Here is a 20,699-nt window from a genome sequence, read left to right on the forward strand (position 1 = left end):
AAAGGACAAACTAGATAGATCTTTTGTAGACAGAATTCATTGGATTTAATGATTGATTGAATGTAGCATGGGAGGAAAATGGAAAAGTGAGGATAACTTACCAGGTTTCTAGCTTGGGTGACCAGGTAGATGGTGGTGACTGTGATAAGAATCTTAGTGAAAACTGGGCTTAATAACATATACCATTTTGTTTTCAGAGGCTTCCTCTTCACTTTATTTCTTTGCTAAGTTCCAGAGAGTTGACCTTACCTGGTAAATAAGCCCAGAATAGTGATTAATTTACTCTGTATGATTTGGTCTTAAAAATGTTGATTAAAAACTTTACTTAGAAATCTGCTCCATCATAAGAGAAAAGAAAAACTAATAGTAATGATTATAAAAAGTCATAATAGGGGCGCCTGGGTGGGTCAGTCGGTTAAGCATCTGACTTCTGCTCAGATCATGATCTCGTGGTTTGTTTGAGTTCGAGCCCTGTGTCGGGTCTGTACTGACAGCTCAGAGCCTGGAGCCTGCTTTGTCTCCCTTTCTCTATGCCCATTGCCCGCTCACACTCTGTCTGTCTCTCTCAAAAATAAATAATAAACATTAAAAAAAATAAAAAGATATAATAAAACTTTCAACTCCCTATGGAATTAGTTCTGCTTATTTGTATGTCCTCTTGACACATCCCTCCCATGTCAACCCTTCCCTCTCAAATTATACTAGTGAAATTACTAAATTAAAAAATAACAATAATTTATTAATCAGTATGCTATATTCACTGCTCCTAAGTGCTATTTAGTAAAGGCTATGCTAAGTATGTTTATTTTTGTGGACTCACTAGATATAGTTAAACACATTTTACTTTAACTATTTTGGTTGACATTTTTTAGACATGAAATATTGAATTTAGTTTTGTGTTAATTATCTTGTGACCTTGGGGTGCCTGGGTGGCTCAGTCAGTTAAGCGTCCGACTTTGGCTCAGGTCACGATCTCGAGGTCTGGGAGTTCGAACCCTATGTCGGGCTCTAGCTCAGAGCCTGGAGCTTGCTTTGGATTCTGTGTCTCTCTCTCTCTCTCTGCCCCTCCCCCACTCACACTCTGTCTCTCTCTCTCTCTCTCTCTCTTCCTCAAAAATAAAGAAAATTAGAAAAACATTTTTTAAAAAAAATTATCTCGTGACCTTGGAAAGTCACTTATTCTGTAGGGCAGTCTCAAGTTTAAAACTCTAGCATCAGAAGCTGAGACCAGATGACAGACTGCTGGTTAAAGCTGACTTGTGCATTGTTTAAAAAATTATGAACCAGTTGCCAACATTTAAAAGGTGAGTTAATACAAAAATCTGAATTTCTGGGTTCTCTTGAAAAAGTAGAAGACTGTAATATATAGTCTTTCATTTTCACATGGCCAAAAAAACTCAAGGGGAATAGTGCTTGCATTGAATACACAGGAATTCTTCATTTCCCTGCATATTTATTTCACCTGTTCGGCCTTTATAGGGCTTTAAGTTCATAATATTTGGACCAAATGCCCTGAAGACTTCCTGCCAGGTCTAGAATTCTAACAATCTTCGTGCATCTACTAAACTCTCATAGTTTTGAAAAGCTGCAAGTAAATGGAAAATCTGAGCAATTTTCCAGTTAAATTTAGGTGAAAGGGTTTCCTTTTCTTTTATCTAGATGTTTCAGGTAATTGTTTCTATTTGTTAGTAATTTCAGTTGGATTTTGTACACAACATAACTTTCTTTGAATTGTTTGTAATAGGAATTAATACTTTTTATCTAGGTTATTTCATAATTGAGGAGACTCTTTGAATTCTAACATTTATCTATTCCTAACTAGAATGTTTCATTTATATGTGGAGTAAACAATGGAAATTACCTAGCTCTTGTTCAACAGGTAACTCCTGATTCAATATGCTCTGAGAACAACTCTTAAATCGCTAGTACACAGAATGAAAGCGTGGCTCAGCATGTTTGGTTTTCTTCCAAGGGACTAGATCCTATAGCCTGCGACATCGTTTAATTATGTTTAATTAAATGGGCGTAACTAGTACTTACAGCTTTGCAACAGGGCCCGCATAAGGGAAATCAATTTCTAGGTTGAGGACAAAGTTTACTGGTTAGCATGTTTCTAATGTTACTGTGACTAACACAGGAGCATTTGTTCTCCATTTCCTTCAAAGCAGGCCTAGATAAGACAGCAAAATCCCATGTCTTCTTGAGAACAATCTTTGAATGTCTTTTATATAGTTAAAACTATGTATTCTATATGAATAGACTATAAATAAAACATTCAATTTAACTTTTATCAGTTATCAAATTCAGGATATCTCTTTTCAATTGTAGATTTTTAAGAGGATACTAATGCAAATGATATTTAAGGAAAAAAAATTTAATAAGGAGTGATGTCCATGAAATTGGATTATAGGTTGGTAGTCACAACTCCACCTACAGTACCCCTTTACCACACAAGTGTCAAAACAGGATCAGTCAGTGTTAAACAGAAGAGTGCAGGATGTATTAGAATGTGAAATCTTTCTCAAGGATATGGGGAACTTAGTAGAACTTTATTTATATGTTAAGATATTTTAACATGAACTTTTTAAAAAATGGAATTGAAAGATCTAGAGGAAGAGGTAAGTTTCTATATGACTATTAAGTGTACAAAAGAGAAATTAGGTTTGAATTTGGCACCGAATTTAAGTTTTACTGTGTTTTTGCTACAGGGGAATCTTTTAGAGTTTTCAAAAACTTCGTTTATTCTTTTGTCCCTAATCTATGTTCCTAATATTTGGAATGGTAATTATTGAAAAATTGGAAAAGGGCACAGACTGCTTTAGGGGTGGGCAAAAGAGTTAAAAAAATGTTTTAGGTTATAAATAAGTCCTGAAAGCTGAAAATGATTTTAGAGTTTCCTGAAAATGTTCAGACATTAAAGAATTTTTATCAAGTAATACAATGCTCTAAATGCATTGTTCTAAGATTCTCTGAAATTTTAAGTATAAAATTCTGGTTATGCTTCTGTTTTGACTTTAATAAGCTATTAACGTAATTTAATTTCAATACACACTGACCAGCATATATGAAGGTTGTGTAATATCTTAAAAATGGAGAATTATTAAGCAATTTCTGTTTCTGATACCGATTGTTCCTGAAACTCCTTAGGCTGATGTGGCAAAAGAGAGCACTTTGAGTTCCAAAAAACTAGGCCCCATTTGGGCCCTCAAATCATTTGCTGTGAACTTGGCCATTTTTTTTTTTTTTTCTTTCTGGCACAACTGTGGCTGCCAGCTTACATTAGGGAAATTTCCTAAGGATTCAAGATTTTGTTCAACTATTGAGTTTTCTCGGGTGACCTGTTTAGGAAGAAGCATCTGCTCCTTTTTGTCGCTTCCCTGACGACTTGTAGAAAGCCGAGCTTGTTGAGGATTATCATTGCTGGCAAGGAAGACCCAGGGGTTATCCTTTACACCTATGTCAGCTAAAAGTCTCCCACGAACAAATCCAGCCCTCCGTACTTTATTCAACATACCTAAAAATAGGGTCCTAAATTTAGAAGGCAAGGTGCTACTTTCAGCTGCTACTTTTTGCTCCCCTTCTCAGAGGAGAACAGCAGTCGTCCAGCCAAGGTCCACAGGGGTCTGCTTTGGCATTTGGGCAACGAGGAGCTCATAGAGTTTAAGACAGTTCTGTCTAGCAAGTGCCCAGGTAACTTAGGTAGACATGCGTAAACCACTCGAACCTCCTCTGGGCAGTGGAGACCCGATCGAAGTTCTCTAGCGTGGGAGAGGTTAAACTCTGTCTGAACCACAGCTGACCCGAGACGCCTTCCTGTCCAAAGTCCAAAGTCCGGACGCGGTTGGCAGTGCGCACAGGCACGGGCCCTGCAGGCCATTTTCTGACTGGAAAGAAGGCGGCTGCCGGTTTCCTTGGGCCAGCAGCGTTCCCCGGGGTACGATGCCGTCAGGGCTTCAGTGGGGGTGACTCTTGACGTTCTGCGAGAGGAAAGTGCTGGGAGCTGGTGTTTGGCCTGGCGTCTGCCCTTGGGTCGAGGGGCCGCGCCGCGCTCACCCCGTGAGGCTTCACGCCTAGGGATCTCCAAGAGAAGCCTCGCCGCTACTGCGGCCAGATTTTGGGGGCGGGGGGGAGAGTCCTGAGCCGTAACCCCACTCTTCTGGGCTAGTGGCCCACACTACAGCGCAGAGCCTGAGGCCAAATTCCACTGTCTCTGCTTCGAGACCCTCCACTTCCAAGGGTGGTCGGCTTGGCCAGGTAGAGCGCCGGCCCCTTTAAGAACGAAAGGCAAGGACACGTCTACGGACCTCGCGCGAAGATGGAGGGGAAACTTACCGCATCCTGGTGTCCCCGCCTCCCAGCCTACCCGCCTCGGCCTGGCCGAAACCAAATCGAGGGGTGGACGGTGAGGAGAGGGCTAGTTGCAGGCTCCTGAGGGATGGGTATGGACCTCCGGATGTTCAGAACATAGAGTGTAACTAGAGGCGAGGCTTCCCGGTTGGAGAGCGTTGCACACTTGAGGCTTGTCGGCTTCTTTCTCTCCAGCAACCCCCCGCAGCCGGCTCAGCAGTGGTCTGCTCCTGTTGCCCGGTGCAGGTTTGGGTTCCGGACTGAAAGCTGTGTGTTCTCTGCTGCTTGTTGTGGTTCCGCCAGGCCCGGGCTGCGGCCGCTATAGCTGAGGCAGCCTTGGCGCCATGGAGGGGCCCGGGTCTGCCCCTCAGTCGTACTTGGGTCTGGTACTGGAAAAGCTACGCAGGGTGAGTCCAGGCGCGATCAGTGTTACTTGGCCCAGGGGTCGCAGGAGCCTCCCGGGGAAGGAAGCCGCCGACTTTGGCTTTGAGGTCTGAGCGGCCGTGGCTAGAGGTCCTGAAGCCAGTCCTCACCTGCTGTCGGGCTCGGGCCTGTGTCCGAGGCTGGTTCATAGGCGGCTTAGGTGGTTTTTTAGGTGATGGAAGGGGACCAGGAGATCAGGAAGGTGAAAAGAGCATTTGCCTAGCGGGATTTTGCAAAGGTGTGTTAAATGTTTTCGGGTTCCGAAAACGATTTCCCTTTCCGTCATGTTATTTATTTTGAACACGGGTCAGTGACACGTGGTTCTCCCACTGTGAGAAACTTAAGGACTGATCCTCTGAAATGAATTCCCTTTAGTGCTGAAACTTCTAGTTGTCTTGAAAGGACACCTAAGCCTGGATGGGGAGTTGGGATTATAATTCTGCGTTTTCTTTTACTAAAGAATGCTCTTTTGAGATACTTTACTTTGAGATTGTTCTTCGTTTCTTTGTGTGTGTGTGTATGTGTGTGTGTGTGTTTAGTATAAAACGTCGTGTTAATGTAAAATCTGGAGATCTTGAACTCCCAGTGTTCAAAATTTCTATATATTTTTAAGATCAGTTTATAATCAGGTTGCATAGATTTTTCTCAAGTGTTTATCGGTGTCTTTGGTGACCTATTTTGGGGCACTTCTATCCCTATGTTTTAAACTATTTGCATTAAAAAGTCTTTTAAAATATTGAGGCAGTTGCGATTATTGGTTTCTTGTTATCTGTATTAAAAATACTGTTATGGTATTCAGTCATTCAATTATAGCGTGTATAGTGATTTTGTGTGTGTGTGTGTGTGTGCGCGCGCGCGCGCGCGCGTGTGTGTGTGTGTGTGTGTGTGTGTGTATGACAGTTCTGTGGAGAATCTAAATGGACTGAGTTTGGGCCTCTGGTATCATGCTGTCTGTTAAAGGAGAGAAGATAAAAACAAAAAACAGTACAAAGTAGAAACCGATGAAGTGCTTATCAAAGCATACACAGAAAGTGCTAAGGAAATTGAAGGGTGGGAGAGATTGTATTTTCTTGAGTGTTTAGGAAAGCCTTTCCAGGCTAACCGAGTAGCTTAAGCAGAGGAGGCATGAAACAACATCGTCTGTGCAGGGAACTCAGTTTTACTAGAGTACAAACTGGGCTCGGAATGATGTGCAATAATGGTTGCTGGAGACATAAGTAGGTTCCAGTTGATGTAGGTGCTGGAGAGCATTTGAAGAATTTCAGTGGTTAGACTTTCGGTTTAAATAGAGCTTCCTAATAGTAGTGTATAGATGAAATGTAAGGAAAACAAAACTAGAAACAGGGTGTAGGGAAGAGATGACAGAGTTGTCAAGTAGTGATAAAGAAGAGGATATTGAATGGGGAAAATATTTAGTAGCTAAGAGCCAAAATGGGTAGGATTTTGTCCGTTGGATGTGAAGAATGAGAGAGAGAAGGCATCTAGAATGACTCCCAGGTTTCTGGCTATGGCAGCTTCTTCATTCACAGAAAGAGGGTTTATTGGAAGAGAAGTATATTGTGGCATGAGTGATGATTTCTGATTGTACATATTTCCTTTTCTTCACTGAAAACAATAATCAAAACTTAGTTTTTATAGGACTGTGAATGGAGAGACACATGAGGAATTGCAGAATTCTTGCAGAATTTTTTCTCCTGTGAATGTATTTTTACCTGGATGATTTCTTTGCTAAAAACTGCTATGCTCACCACATGGGCCTGGGGGCTAGGATGGCACAACATCGTTCTGCTTTTTATTTATTTATTTTTTTAGTTAAAATATTTTTTTGTTCAGCTATAGTTCACATAAGATTCAGTCTTTTATAGTGTCCAGTGATTTTTTTATCTTTAAAAAATTTTTTTTCAATGTTTATTTATTTATTTATTAAAAAATTTTTTTTTTTTCAACGTTTATTTATTTTTGGGACAGAGAGAGACAGAGCATGAACGGGGGGAGGGGCAGAGAGAGAGGGAGACACAGAATCGGAAACAGGCTCCAGGCTCTGAGCCATCAGCCCAGAGCCTGACGCGGGGCTTGAACTCCCGGACTGCGAGATCGTGACCTGGCTGAAGTCGGACACTTAACCGACTGCGCCACCCAGGCGCCCCATTGTTTATTTATTTTTGAGAGAGAGAGAGAAAGACAGACAGCATGAGTGGGGGGGGGGGGGGCAGAGAGAGGGAGACACAGAATCCAAAGCAGGCTCCAGGCTCTGAGCTGTCAGCACAGAGCCCGAGTGGGGCTCGAACTCATGAACTGTGAGATCATGATCGGAGCTGAAGGCGGACGCTCAACCTACTGAGCCACCCAGGTGCCCCTATAGTGTCCAGTGATTTTTTTTTTTTTTTTTTTGTATATTCACTATGTTGTGCAGCCATCACCACAATTCCAGAATATTTCCATCACCCCCAAAAGAAACCCTGTACTTATTAGCAGTCATTCTCAATTCTCCCCTCTCTCCATCCCTTGACAGCTACTAATCGACTTTTTGTCTCTATGAATTGGTCAATTCTGGACATTTCATGTAAATGGAATCCTGTAATGTGTGGCCTTTATGACTTCTTTTACTTAGCATACTTTCAAGATTCATCCATATTGTAGCTAGTAATAGTACTTCATTCCTTTTTATGGCCGAAAAATATTCCATTGTATGGACATGCCACATTTTGAATATCCGTATAGTTAATGGACATTTGGGTTGTTTTCACTTTTTTGGCTATTATGAGTAATACTGCTGTGGGCATTTGTGTATAAGTTTTTTTGTGAATGTCTTCAGTTCTCATGGGTATATACTTAGGAGTGGAATTACTGGGTCATATTTACCATATGTTTAAGTTTTTGTTTTCCACAGACACTACACTACTTTACATCTCCACCAGCAATGTTTTAATTTTTCTACATGCTCTCCAATAATTTTTTTTTGTTTGTTTTTAGCCACCTTAGTGAGTGTAAAGTGGTATCTCATTGTGGTTTGGATTTCCATTCCTCTAATTTTAATGATGTTGAGCATTTGTACATATGCTTATTCACTATTTGTGTATCGTCCTTGGAGAAATATCTATTCCTTTCTTTTACCGATTTAAAAAAAGTTGGGTTATTTGCCTTTTTGTTGTTGGAGTCATAAGAGTTTTTTTAATATATTCAGGATACAGGATCCTTATCACATACATGATTTGCAGATATTTTCTCCCAGTCTGTGGATTGTATTTTCACTTTAAAAAAATTATTATTTTTAATTTTTATTTATTTATTTATTTTATTTTATTATTATTATTATTATTTTAATGTTTATTTATTTTTGAAGGAGAGGGAGAGAGACAGAGTGAGCAGGGGAAGGGCAGAGAGAGAGAGAGAGAGAGAGAGAGAGAGAGAGAGGGAGAGACAGAATCTGAAGCAGGCTCCAGGTTCTGAGCTGGTAGCACAGAGCCTGACAGGGCTCGAACTCACGAACCACAAGATCGTGACCTGAGCCGAAGTTGGACGTCCAACCAACTGAGCCACCCAGCTGCCCCATCTTTTCACTCTTTTGATGGTGACCTTTGAAGCGTGAAGATTTGGGGTCCCTGGGTGGCTCAGTTGGTTAACTGTCCGGCTCTTGATTTCAGCTCAGGTCATGATCTCACAGTTTGTGAGTTTGAGCGCCACTTGGGACTATCTTTCTCTCCTTCTCTCTCTGCCCCTCCACTGCTTGTGCACTCTCTCTCAAAATAAATAAATACAGTAAAAAAGTTTTGAAGCACAAAGGTTTTACATTTTGATGAAAACTAATTTATTTTTTCTTTGGTCGTTTGTGCTTTTGGTGTCATATCTAAGAAACCATTGCTTAAAATGCGGTTACAGGGATCCTGGGTGGCTCAGTTGGTTAGGCCTCTGACTCTTGATTTCAGCTCATGATTTCATCTTACGGTTGGTGGGTTTGAGCCCTGCATCAGGCTTTGCACTCACAGCATAGAGCCTGCTTGGGATTCTATCTCTTTCCCTCTTTCTCTCTGTCTCCCTCCCCCCCCCCCTTCTTTCTCTCAAAATAAATAAATAAACTTCCAAAAAAAAAAAAGGTCACAAAGATTTACAACTATGATTCCTTTTAAGAGTTTTAGCTCTAACGTTAGGGTCTGTGACCCATTTCGAATTATGGTATGAGATCCACTTGTACTAGTAACATTTGTTGAAAGGCCTGTTCTTTCTTTACTGATTTATTTTGATACTGCTGTTGAAAATCAGTTGACCATAAATTTATTTCTGGATACTCATTTCTGTTCCATTGTTTATATGTCTATCCTTAGGCCGTTGCTAAACTGTCTTGATTATGATAGCTTTATGGCAAGTTTTGTGATAGGGGAGTGTGAGTACTCCAACATTGTTTTCTTTTCTTTTTTTTTTCGTTTGTCTGCCTGTGTATGGTTATATAGCTATAGAGAAGGAACTGCTATATACCTTGCATTTCTCTATAAATTTTAGGATCAGTCTGTCCTTTTTTTGCAGAAGAGGCAATTGGACTATTGATAGGGATTGCATTGATTTTGTAGATCAGTTTGGGGAGTATTGCCATCAGGACAGTATTAAGTCTTCTAATTTGAAACATAGAATGTCTTTCTATTTGTTTAGAACTTAAATTTCTTTCAACAGTGTTTGGTAGTTTTCAAAGTATAAAGTTTGCTTTATTCCTAAGTCTCTTACTCTTTTTGATGCTATTGTAAATAGCAATTTTCTAAATTTCATTTTCAGATTGTTTATTGCTATTGTATAGAAAATAGGACGGATTTTTCTGTATTGCTTTTTGTATCCTACAATGTTGCTGACCTTGCTTATTAGCACTAATAGTTTCTTATTAAGACTTCTTATTTTAGAATTTTAAGATTATTTAGGATTTTCTGTATGTAAGATTATGTGATCTTCAAATGGGGGTAGTTTTAGTTTTTCCTTTACAATATAGGTGTCTTTGATTTTTTTTTCTTGCTTAATTGCCTTGGCCAGAACCTCCAGTACAATATTGAGTGAATATGGAGAGAGTGAATATCCTTTTCTTGGTCATGATTTTATTTTAATATTTACTTATTCATATAATCTCTATACCAAACGTGGGGCTCAGACTTATATGACTTTGAGATTAAGAGTCACATGCTCTTCTGACTGAGCCAGCTAGGTGTCCCCCTTGTTCCAGCTTTGAGGTAAAAGCTTTCAATTTTTCATCATTAAGTAAGATGTTAGCTGTTGGTTTTTCATAGATGTCCCTTATTAGGTTGAGAAAATTCCCTTCAGTCCTAATTTGTTGAATGTTTTGATCATAAAGGATGTTGGATTTTGTTAAATGTCTTTTCTGTGTCTGTTGAGATGATTGTGTGATTTTTTTTTCCTACTAATATGGTATATAATATTGATTTATTTTTATTTGTTGAACCAACCTTGTACTCTGGTATAAATGGCACTTGGTATATAATTCATTCTGTATACTATTAGATTTGGTTTGCTATTATTTGGTTGAGAACTTTGGCATTTACATCATATATTGCTGTGTGTTTTTCTTTTCCTGTGATATATTTGTTTGGCTGTCATACTAGGGTAATACTGGCCTCATGGAATGAATTAGGAAAAGTTCTCTCCTCTTTTGTTTCTTGGAAGAGTCTGAGAATGATTGGAATTAATTCTTTTGTAAACTTTTGGTGGAATTCACTAGTAAATCCATCTGGTCCTGGGCTTTTCTTTGATGGAAATTTTTAAAAAATACTAACACATTTCTGGTGAACTAGTAACGGGGGTAATGTAGGGAGAGGCAGAAATTAAAGGTTTGTTTTTTGTTTTTTTTGTTTTTGTTTTTGTTTTTTTTAGAAGAGGTATAATCAGGTTTATTTAATACAGATTAATGAACAATAGACAGTAGTTTGGAAGGGGATCTTAATATGGATCAGAGTTATAAAACAGATCTGGGAAATGAGAATAGACATTAAAGGGTGTTGTTCTAGGTAGAAAGATCTTAGAAAGTAAAGATTTTTCATATGGGTTTTGGGTTGAATGCTGGAAAGAAACAGACCTGATTAGACTGCAGGTTTTTTCTTAAAAGGACATTTTTCTTTTTCTCCAGGTTTTTTCTTAAAAGGACATTTTTCTTTTTCTCCGTACTATTCTCCTTTCTGTGTTTGAGTAATGTTTGGGGCCTGGTAACAAAGAAAAGAATAACCCCATTGGGTGAGGATGAATAATGAGCTGACCCAGAGAAAGATGAAATATAGAAGGAATTGTAAAAGCCTTAAGCTGTTTTGTGCTGAAGACCTGCGAGGGAGAGAAGTAGTATAGAAAGGCCATGGTTACAAAATCATGGTCTTTGAAAGAGGATTGATGGAAATGGTTAACCTTTCCTGAGTACCTGTCATGCATGTTCAAACAGCATTAATCCCATGATAGATAAGAGAGAGAATGGAGCCACAGAAATAGGGTAGACAGAGGCATTCAGATTCTAAACCCAAAGCTTCATCATTGGTTTTCAAACTTTTTTTTTTTTCTCTAAGCTGCAGATCTATTTTTCCCCCCCCATGGGGAAATCTTAAATGGAACCCAGTATATTCTATACATAAAACCTAAACTGGTTGATAGCAGGATAAGAACACCTGAGCTCAGATTCTTTCTTTGGCCGTCTCTCCTCCTCTTATTCTCAGAAATCTGAGGCATCTCTGTAGAACTCCAGTTTTGAAATCATTGCGTTTCACCATACTGCTATTTTTCATCACTTGATGATTGAAAATTGCCAGAAAAATACACGTGATACCTTCTGTTTGGTAGTCTGGCAGCTTATTTCATGAAATGGGTGTTAAGAGTGTTTACACATAAACCTGTACTTATGTTTGTGTCTTAGTTTATGTGGGGTCCTATAATAAAATACCACAGACTGGGTGGCTGTTAAACAAGTAACATTGTTCTCAGTTCTGGAGGCTGAGAAGGCCAAGATCAAGGTGGAGCAGATCCTGGGTCTGGTGAGGATATGCTTCCTGATTCATTCTTCTTATAACCTCACATGGTGGAAAGGTCAAGGGAACTCTCTGTGGTCTCTTTTATAAGGGCACTAATCCCATTCATGAGGGTTCCACTCTCATGATCTAATCACCACCCCTAAAGCCCCACTTCCAAATAACCATCACACTGGGGATTTGGTTGCGACATAGGAATTTTGTGGGGCCACAAACATTCCACGTATAGCAAGCAGTTTGTAATCGACACTTTTTATCAAACGTGCATTTTTAAGAAGTTAATTTTCTTTGTCTTGAAGGTTGTGGCAGTGTTGCCTGAAGATATGAGACCAGGTCCTAATCCCTATGGTTTCCCATGGGAAATGGTAATATGTGCAGGTGTTGTTGGAGTTTTTGCTGTTCTCTTGTTTTTGTGGAGAAGTTTTCGATCGGTAAGTAACCAATAGTAAGAGAATATTCATTTGTCTTCAGGTTGAACAATTAACATAAGAAATATATCTTTTGGGGCTCTTGGGTGGGTCCGTTGGTTAATTGTCCAACTTGGCACAGGTCATGATTTCGCGGTTTGTGAGTTCAAGCCCTGTGTTGGGCTCTGTGCCAACAGCTCAGAGCCTGGAACCTGCTTTGGATTCTGTGTCTCTCTCTCTCTCTCTGCCCCTCCTCCACTCATGTTCTGTCTCTCCTTCAAAAAGAAATAAACATTTTAAAAAAAGTTAAAAAAAAGAAATCTATCTTTTATTTTAAGCAAACGTATTAGCCTGTTATGTGTATTCCTCGTGTTAATGTGTGGCTACTAGAAATTGAATATGGATTTAGAAGAATTTTTCTAAGTGTAAAAATGTTAAAGACTTTATTTGTAGAAGTATTCTACACTAATACCCTACCTGTATTTCTTATTTATTTATTTATTTATTTATTTATTTATTTATTTATTTATTTATATCTGTGTTTATTGTTAACAATATACTAAGAATCTGTGAATTTACCACTCAACTTGAAACCAAAACATGGACTATCACTTACATTAGGTGATCTTCCCTCATTTCATCCCCTTTTCTCCTTGTGCTAGAGGTAACCTTGTTCTGGATCCTGTGTTTATTATTCCCATGCCTTAAATTTTTTTTCTTTTTTTTTGGTGGTCATATCTGCATATATTTCTCAAGTATAATATATAATCTTATTTGGTATAATGCCATAAGACATATCTTGTAACTTTTTTAGTCCATCCTCTGTTGCTAAGATTTATCCATATATTTGGATGGGGCTATGGTTTTTTCCATATTGAGTGCTTTAGAATATTACATTGTAAGCATATGCTACAGTTTATATGTAGATTTTATGGTTTTGGACATCTGGGTTATTTCCACGTTTTTTTCTGTTACAAATAGTGCTGCTGTGTATATTCTTATACATGCCTCCTGTAGTATATTTATAAGTTTTTCTTGGGAGTAAACAATGTGAGATTACTGGGTTATAGGGTATGTGGAGGTTTTACTTTGAAAAGATAATGACAAATTCTTTTCCAAATTGTCTATACCAGTTTACACTCACACAAGCAATATATAGGAGCTCCTAGAGATCCACTTGTTCTCTTTCTTCTCCAACATTTGTTATTGTTGACATTCTTTATTATTGCCATTTTGAGTGGGTATAAAATGGAGTTTTATCATAGTCTTGATTTTAATTTCTTGATCACCAAGTAGATTGAAATCTCTTTATAAATTCATTGGCCATTTGTATTTGTTCTTTTTGGAAATAATTATTTAGGTCTTTTGCCATTTTTCTATGAGTAGTTTAGATATTCTTGATGGTGTCTTTAGTTTGATTGATTGATTATGAATATGCCACATTTTATTTAACATTCTGTTGTTGATGAATATTTGGGTTGTTTCCAGTTTGGGGCTAGTATGGAAAGTGTTGCTATGTACATTTTTATGGGCTGTTTGGGAAACATATGTATACATTTCTCTTGTTTATATAACTAGGAGAGAGATAGCTGCATCATAGCATATGTAGATGTACTCAGTTTTAGTAGATGTACCAAATTTATTTTTCAAAGTTGTCTTCATACTAGTTGACACTTTTACCAGAAATTAATGAGTGTTCTAGTTGTTTTCACGTACTTACTAACACTCGATATTGACTGACTTTTAAATTTTAGCCATGTTTGAAGGTATGCACTTATTTTCTTATTGTGGTTGTAATTTGTATTTCTTGGATTCCCACAGTGGTTGAGCATCTTTTCATGTGTTAAAAGGCCATTTGTTTAGTTTGTACACTGCCTCCTCAAGTCTTTTGTCCATTTTCCATTTCCTTTTTCTTTTTTCTGTTTTAAATGTTTATTTATTTATTTTGGGGGTACAGAGACAGAGGAAGAGAGAATCCCAAGTAGGCTCTGTGCTGTCATGACCTGATCCAAAATCAGGAGTTGGATGCCTAACCAACTGAGCACACCTGTTTTTTTTTCCTTTTTAAAATATTTTTCATAATTTCTTTGTTTTTGTCTAAGTATACTTGACATGTAACATTTTCTCAATCTAAGGTGTACACATGTTAATTAATGTTATAAATGTTGATACATTTATATATTATAATTTCCATTTTAGTGATAATTAGCACCTCTGTTACATTATGTGTTAATTTTTTTCTATGGTTGGAATAATTAAGTTCTAGTCTTTTAGCAGATTTGATGATTATAATACAGTGTTGTTTATAGTTACTATACTGTGCATTAGATCTCTGGGCTTATTTGCTACTAGTTGTGAGTTTGTACCTTTTAAGCTATCCTTGTTGCCAGTGTCACAGTATGAAACATCGTTTCATCTTCCTTACCGTGTTTTTGTCTGCTATCAGAGAATAGAAATTCTTTGAAAATTTTGCATTTAGCATGTCCTTGATCCATCTTGAATGTAATTTTTTGCCTGGAATGGGGTAAAGATTCGGTCTAATTTTAACTCCAAGATACAACCATTTTCCTGCTCATCTGCCATGCCACATATTAAGAGTTCAAATGCATGGACTGTGTAGATCTTTTTTTTTTTTTTTTATTCTTTTCCACTGATTACTGTTGAGAGCAAATACATGTATATCATTCTGTATCTCATCAATTAGGGGAAGACTAATTTGTGTTGTTCATGTATTATATTCTTGTTCTTTTCTTGTTTCCTTTCTTTTATCTATCAAGAATGAAGAGAATTTGACTGAATTTCACTCTCTTGATAGATTTATAATTTTTTTGTAGTTCTGCAATTGTTGCTTAACATATTTTGAGCATATTTTATAAGATGGATACATGTTTAGAATTGCTATATCTCTTATTGGTGGATTGAACCTTTTGTCAGTATCTGGTAACTCTCTTTAATGTTAGTGATTCTTTTGTCTTAAGGTTTCTTTTATCTCTCATTTTTATAGCCATAGCAACTTTTTTGGGTGATATTTGATAGGTCTTTTTCTGTCCTTGTACATTTTAGCCTTTCTATGGTGTTCTACTTAATGTGCATCCTGTGTAAATTTCTTTTTTTTTTTTTAAGTTTATTTATTTTGAGAGAGAGAGGGAGAGAGGGGGGAGGGACTGGAGAGAGGGAGAGAGAGAGAGAGAGAGAGAGAGAGCGTGCATGAGCGAGCACGCGGGGGAGGGGCAGAGAGAGAATTCTAAGCAGGCTCCACATTTCAGTGCAGAACCTGATGCTGGACTGGAACTCATGAGTCATAAAGTCATGAGCCTTTCAGCAAAGTGACAGGATATAAAATCAATGCACAGAAATCGGTTGCATTCCTATACACCAACAATGAAGCAATAGAGAAATCAAGGAATCGATCCCATTTGCAATTGCACCAAAAACTATAAACTATTTAGGAATAAATCTAACCAAAGAGGTGAAAAATCTACACACTGAAAACTATAGAAAGCTTATGAAAGAAATTGAAGAAGACACAAAAAAATGGAAAAATATTCCATGTTCCTGGATAGGAAGAACAAATATTATTCAAATGTCAATACTACGCAAAGCAATGTATATATTCAATGCAATCCTTATCAAAATAACACCAGCATTCTTCACAGAGGTAGAACAAACAATCCTAAAATTTGTATGGAACCAGAAAAGACCCCAAATAGCCAAAGCAATCTTGAAACAGAAAACCAAAGCAGGAGGCATCACAAGCCCAGACTTCAAGCTGTATTACAAAGCTGTAATCATCAAGACAGTTCGCTACTGGCACAAAAACAGACACTCAAATCAATGGAACAGAATAAAGAACCCAGAAATGGACCCACAAATGTATGGCCAACTAATCTTTGACAAAGCAGGAAAGAATATCCAATGGAATGAAGACAGCCTCTTCAGCAAGTGGTGCTGGGAAAACTGGACAGGGCATGCAGAAAAATGAACCTGGACCACTTTCTTACACCATACACAAAAATAAATTCAAAATGGATGAAAGACCTAAATGTAAGACAGGAAGCCATTAAAATCCTTGAGGTGAAAGCAGGCGAGAACCTCTTTGACCTTGGCTGCAGCAACTTCGTACTCAACATGTCTCCGGAGGCAAGGGAAACAAAAGCAAAAATGAACTATTAGGACCTCATCAAAATTAAAAGCTTCTGCACAGTGAAGGAAATATTCAGCAAAACTAAAAGGCAACTGAGAGAATGGGAGAAGATATTTGCAAATAACATATCAGATAAAGGGTTAGTCTCCAAAATCTATAAAGAACTTATCAAACTCAACACCCAAAAAACAAATAATCCAGTGAAGAAATGGGCTAAAGACATGAATAGACACTTCTCCAAAGAAGACATCCACATGGCCAACAGATACATGAAATGATGCTCAGTGTCACTCATCATCAGGGAAATACAAATCAAAACCACAATGAGATACCACCTCACACCTGCCAGAATGGCTAACATTAACAACTCAGGCAACAACAGATGTTGGCGAGGATGCGGAGAAAGAGGATCTCTTTTGCACTGCTGGTGGGAATGCAAACTGATACAACTACTCCGGAAAACAGTATGGAGGTTCCTCAAAAAATTAAAAATAGAATTACCCTATGACCCAGCAATTGTACTAGTAGGTATTTATGCAAGGGATACAGGTATGCTCTTTCTAAGGGGCACGTGCACCCCAGTGTTTCTAAACAGCACTATCAACAATAGCCAAAGTATGGAAAGAACTCAAATGTCCATCAATGGATGAATGGATAAAGAAGATGTGTACAATGGTAATCAAAAGGAATGAAATCTTGCCATTTGCAACTATGTGGATGGAACCAGAGGGTATTATGCTAAGCGAAATTAGTCAGAGAAAGACAAATATCATATGACTTCACTCATATGAGGACTTTAAGATACAAAACAGCTGAGCATAAGGGAGAGGAAGCAAAAATAATATAAAAACAGGGAAGCAGACAAAAACATAAGAGACTCTTAAATATGGAGAACAAACAGAGGGTTACTGGAGGGGTTGTGGGAGGGGGGATGGGCTAAATGGGTAAGGGGCATTAAGGAATCTACTCCTGAAATCATAGTTGCACTAGATCCTAACTAACTTGGATGTAAATTAAAAGAATAAATTAACAATTAAGAAAAAAAATCATGAGCCTGATGATCTGAGCCAAAATAAAGAGTCCGATGCTTAACTGTTTGAGCCAACCAGGTACCTCTGTAAATTTCTTTTATGTCTATTCTGGCAATCTCTTGTTTTTTCACTGTTTAGTCTGTCTACATGTGTTATGATTATTGATATATTTGGACTAAATTCTTTCAGCTTTGTTCGTTTATTCCACTTTTTATGTTTAAATTCTTTTACATTGGTAAGTAAATCTTTTTACAGTGAAGAACCTTAACATACTCTCACATCCATTGGTTTCTTTCACTTTACTACTCAGATATATTTCTTCTTTTCTTTGTTTTTAATTTTCTCCTCTACTCTGTCCCTATCCCTTACAAACCACAAAAATTATTGCCAAGATACTTGGCCCTTACTTGATGTATCTCTTGAGGGTCTCCTGGATTTACTTCTTCCCATATTTGAATGCTTCTTTCAAAATTTTTAGTGTAGATCTTTGCGTGGCAAACCTTCTGCGACTTTATTTTGAGTGCTTGAGGATATTTGAATTAAGTCCTCACTTGAAATGGTAATTTGTTTGATATAAACATTCTAGGTTCAAAGTTCTGTCCTTTTAATACTTCAAAAGCCTTACTTCCTTGTCTTTTTACATTTCATGTTACTTATTAAAAGGTCTAATGGCAGTGTGATTCTTATTTATAAATGATCTGTTCTCTGTGAAAGCTTTTAGAATCTTTTAAGTTGACATTGTTATTTCAATATAATGTGTCTAAGTTTGAATATTTTTAAATATTTTTAGAATTCTCTGGAATCTTTTAATATGAGAGCTTGTTTGCTTGTTTATTTATTTTTATTAATTATTGTTTTAGAGGGAGAGAAAGCACAAGTGGGGGAGAGGAGAGAGAGACAGAGAGAATCTTTTTTTTTTTTTTTTGTAATAAAAAAATTATTTTAGAGAGAGTGCAAGAAGGAGAGAGGGGCAGAGGGAGAGAGAATCTTCACACTCAGTCAGCATGGAGCCTGATGCATGGCTCTGTCCCACAACCCTGGGTTCATGACCTGAGCTGAAATCATGAGTGGGTTGCTCAACCGACTGAGCCACACAGACATGCTGAGAGAGGGAGAGAATCTTATGCAGGCTCCACTCTTCAGCGTGGAGCCTGATATGGAGCACAGTCCCCATCACCCTCGGGTGATGACCTGAGCTGAAATCAAGAGATGGATGCTGAACTGACTGAGCCACCCAGGTGCCCCTGTTTTATCTTCTTTTAATTTTAGGAGTTATCTTCTGCATTTTACATTTCGTTTTCTCTTTTTGAGACTATTTTTTGGATTTTGTCCCTTCTGCTTCTGTCTTCCATGTGTCTTAACTTTTGTTTTTTAATTTTTTTCAGCTTCCTGTTACCTTTTGAGATCGTTCCTTAATGTGATTCAGTGCACTGATTTAGTCCTCATCAATACTGATTCCACTGTACCTTGACCTTAAAACTTTTGTTTTTTAATTTTATACCTATACATCTTTGTAGATGATTTAAGTCCCCATTTAAGTTCCCTAAGCCTGATCCCTTTACAAATGGAGTTTTTCCTTCATTTTTTGAAGTCTATTCAGATCCATGGTCCTGTGGTAAACATTTCTCAAACTGTTATTTTGGAAAACATGATGTTAATAAGGGCTTCCTGAAATAGGAAGGAACCTGTTTTAGGGTAAAATATATTTGAAGAACAATGGACTAAATGAAATGAAACTGCTATCTTTAAGATTGAGTTATTTCAGAACCTTCACTATGCTTATATACAATGTGAATCTTCAATAGAGAGACTTTAATATGTAGCATTTTTTCCATTGGAAAAAGAACACTCTCAGTTAATGTATATTCATACTAAGGCAGTAAGAAACCAGTTATTTATGTTAACTTTTAAAAAAATGTTTATTTTTGAGAGAGAAAGTGCGAGGACGCACTTGCAAAAGAGACTGCAAGAGGGGGAGGGACAGAGAGAGAGGGAGACACAGAATCTGAAGCTGGCTCCAGGCTCCAGCTGTCAGCACAGAGCCCGATGTGGGGCTCGAACTCACGAACCACAAGATCATGACCTGAACCGAAGTCAGTCACTTAACCAACTGAACCACTTAGGCGCCCCAGAAACCAGTTATTTTTAAGTTGGTAATAGAAGTTAAATAAGTCAGATTTACTTAAATATGTATTTGTTTTAATATAATTTTGTTGAATTTTTTTTTCAGGTTAGAAGCCGGCTTTATGTGGGTAAGCTCTTTTTTCTATTATAGATCTCATCATTATTGTTCATAATTTTGAAACTTAAAACAATTTACATATAATACAATTTTTTTTTTCAGGAAGAGAGAACAAGCTGGCTATAGAACTTTCTACACTGCTTGATGAAAAATGTAAACTACTTGAAAAATTTAGCCTTGTTCAGAAAGAGGTAAGACATTTTTGAAAATGTTACATACGTGTTAGAGCTGGAAGACTTTACACTTTGCAGTGCAGAAACTTCTGTGTAAGTTTATTAATGCTTGTTTGCAAAGTGTGAGAGTTCAGTTGCTCTTCATATTACCAGTCTTACTAATTGTAACCACTGTGGTAAGAGCATAGTGATGTTTTATTGTGGTTTCATTTTCATTTCCCTAATGAGGTTAAGCACCTTTTTCATATGTTTATTGGTTGTTTGGATATCTTTTTTGTGAAGTTGCCTGTTTAAGGGTTTTTTGTTTTGTTTTTATTTTTCTTATTTGAAAAGGTATGGTTATCTCTTTTTTGATATGTAGAATATTTTCTATATTTGAACACAAGTCCTTTGTTAGGTATATGTATTGCAAATATTTTCCTTCACTGTGTGGTTTGCCTTTTTATTTCAATGGTAAGCGGAAGTTCTTAATTTTAACCTAGTCTCATTTGTTAATCTTGTCTTTATGATGCCTGCTTTTTGTTTCTTATTTAAGAATTTTTGTCTACTTAAGGTTATGAAGATATTCTTCTGTGCTACTTTCAGAAGCTTTGTTTTACTTTTCTCATTTAGTCTTTGTATAAATTTGGTAGAGCCACCATAACAAAATATCACAGACCAGGTGGCTTACCCAACAGAAATTAATTTTTTCACAGTTCTGGAGGCTAGAAGTCTAAGATCAAAGGGTTGACAGGTTTGATTTCTTACGAGGCTCCTCTCCTTAGCTTGCATGTGGCTGCCTGCTTTCCTGGACCTCCCCTGGTCTTTCCTCTGTCCAGGTGCTTCTTTCTGGTATCTCTCTTTGTGTCCAAATTTCTTCTTTTTATAGAACATCATGTGATTAGATTAGGGCCCATCCTTAAGCCTTTATTTTAACTTAGTCACCTCTAAAGGG

General features: G+C 37.6%; 1 protein-coding gene across 13 annotated transcripts in view; it reads left to right on the forward strand.

Moving 5' to 3' along the window:
* The window catches only part of MIA2 (MIA SH3 domain ER export factor 2), a 108,660-nt gene that overhangs the window by 23,118 nt on the left and 64,843 nt on the right, over positions 1-20,699 (forward strand). For 4 of the 13 annotated variants that reach the window (XM_053224401.1, XM_053224407.1, XM_053224402.1 and 1 more), the window contains exons 1-4: positions 4,486-4,754; positions 12,068-12,199; positions 19,581-19,602; positions 19,695-19,783. In XM_053224401.1, coding sequence (XP_053080376.1) covers positions 4,692-4,754; positions 12,068-12,199; positions 19,581-19,602; positions 19,695-19,783 — 306 coding nt within the window. In that variant the 5' untranslated portion in view covers positions 4,486-4,691. Of the gene's footprint in view, positions 1-2,459; positions 2,619-3,800; positions 3,935-4,162; positions 4,403-4,485; positions 4,755-12,067; positions 12,200-19,580; positions 19,603-19,694; positions 19,784-20,699 lie in introns of those variants that run through there. The other 9 variants (XM_053224398.1, XM_027065624.2, XM_053224397.1 and 6 more) reach the window with 4 other exon arrangements.

The sequence above is a fragment of the Acinonyx jubatus genome, chromosome B3 (assembly GCF_027475565.1).
Source record: "Acinonyx jubatus isolate Ajub_Pintada_27869175 chromosome B3, VMU_Ajub_asm_v1.0, whole genome shotgun sequence".
Lineage (NCBI taxonomy): Eukaryota > Metazoa > Chordata > Mammalia > Carnivora > Felidae > Acinonyx > Acinonyx jubatus.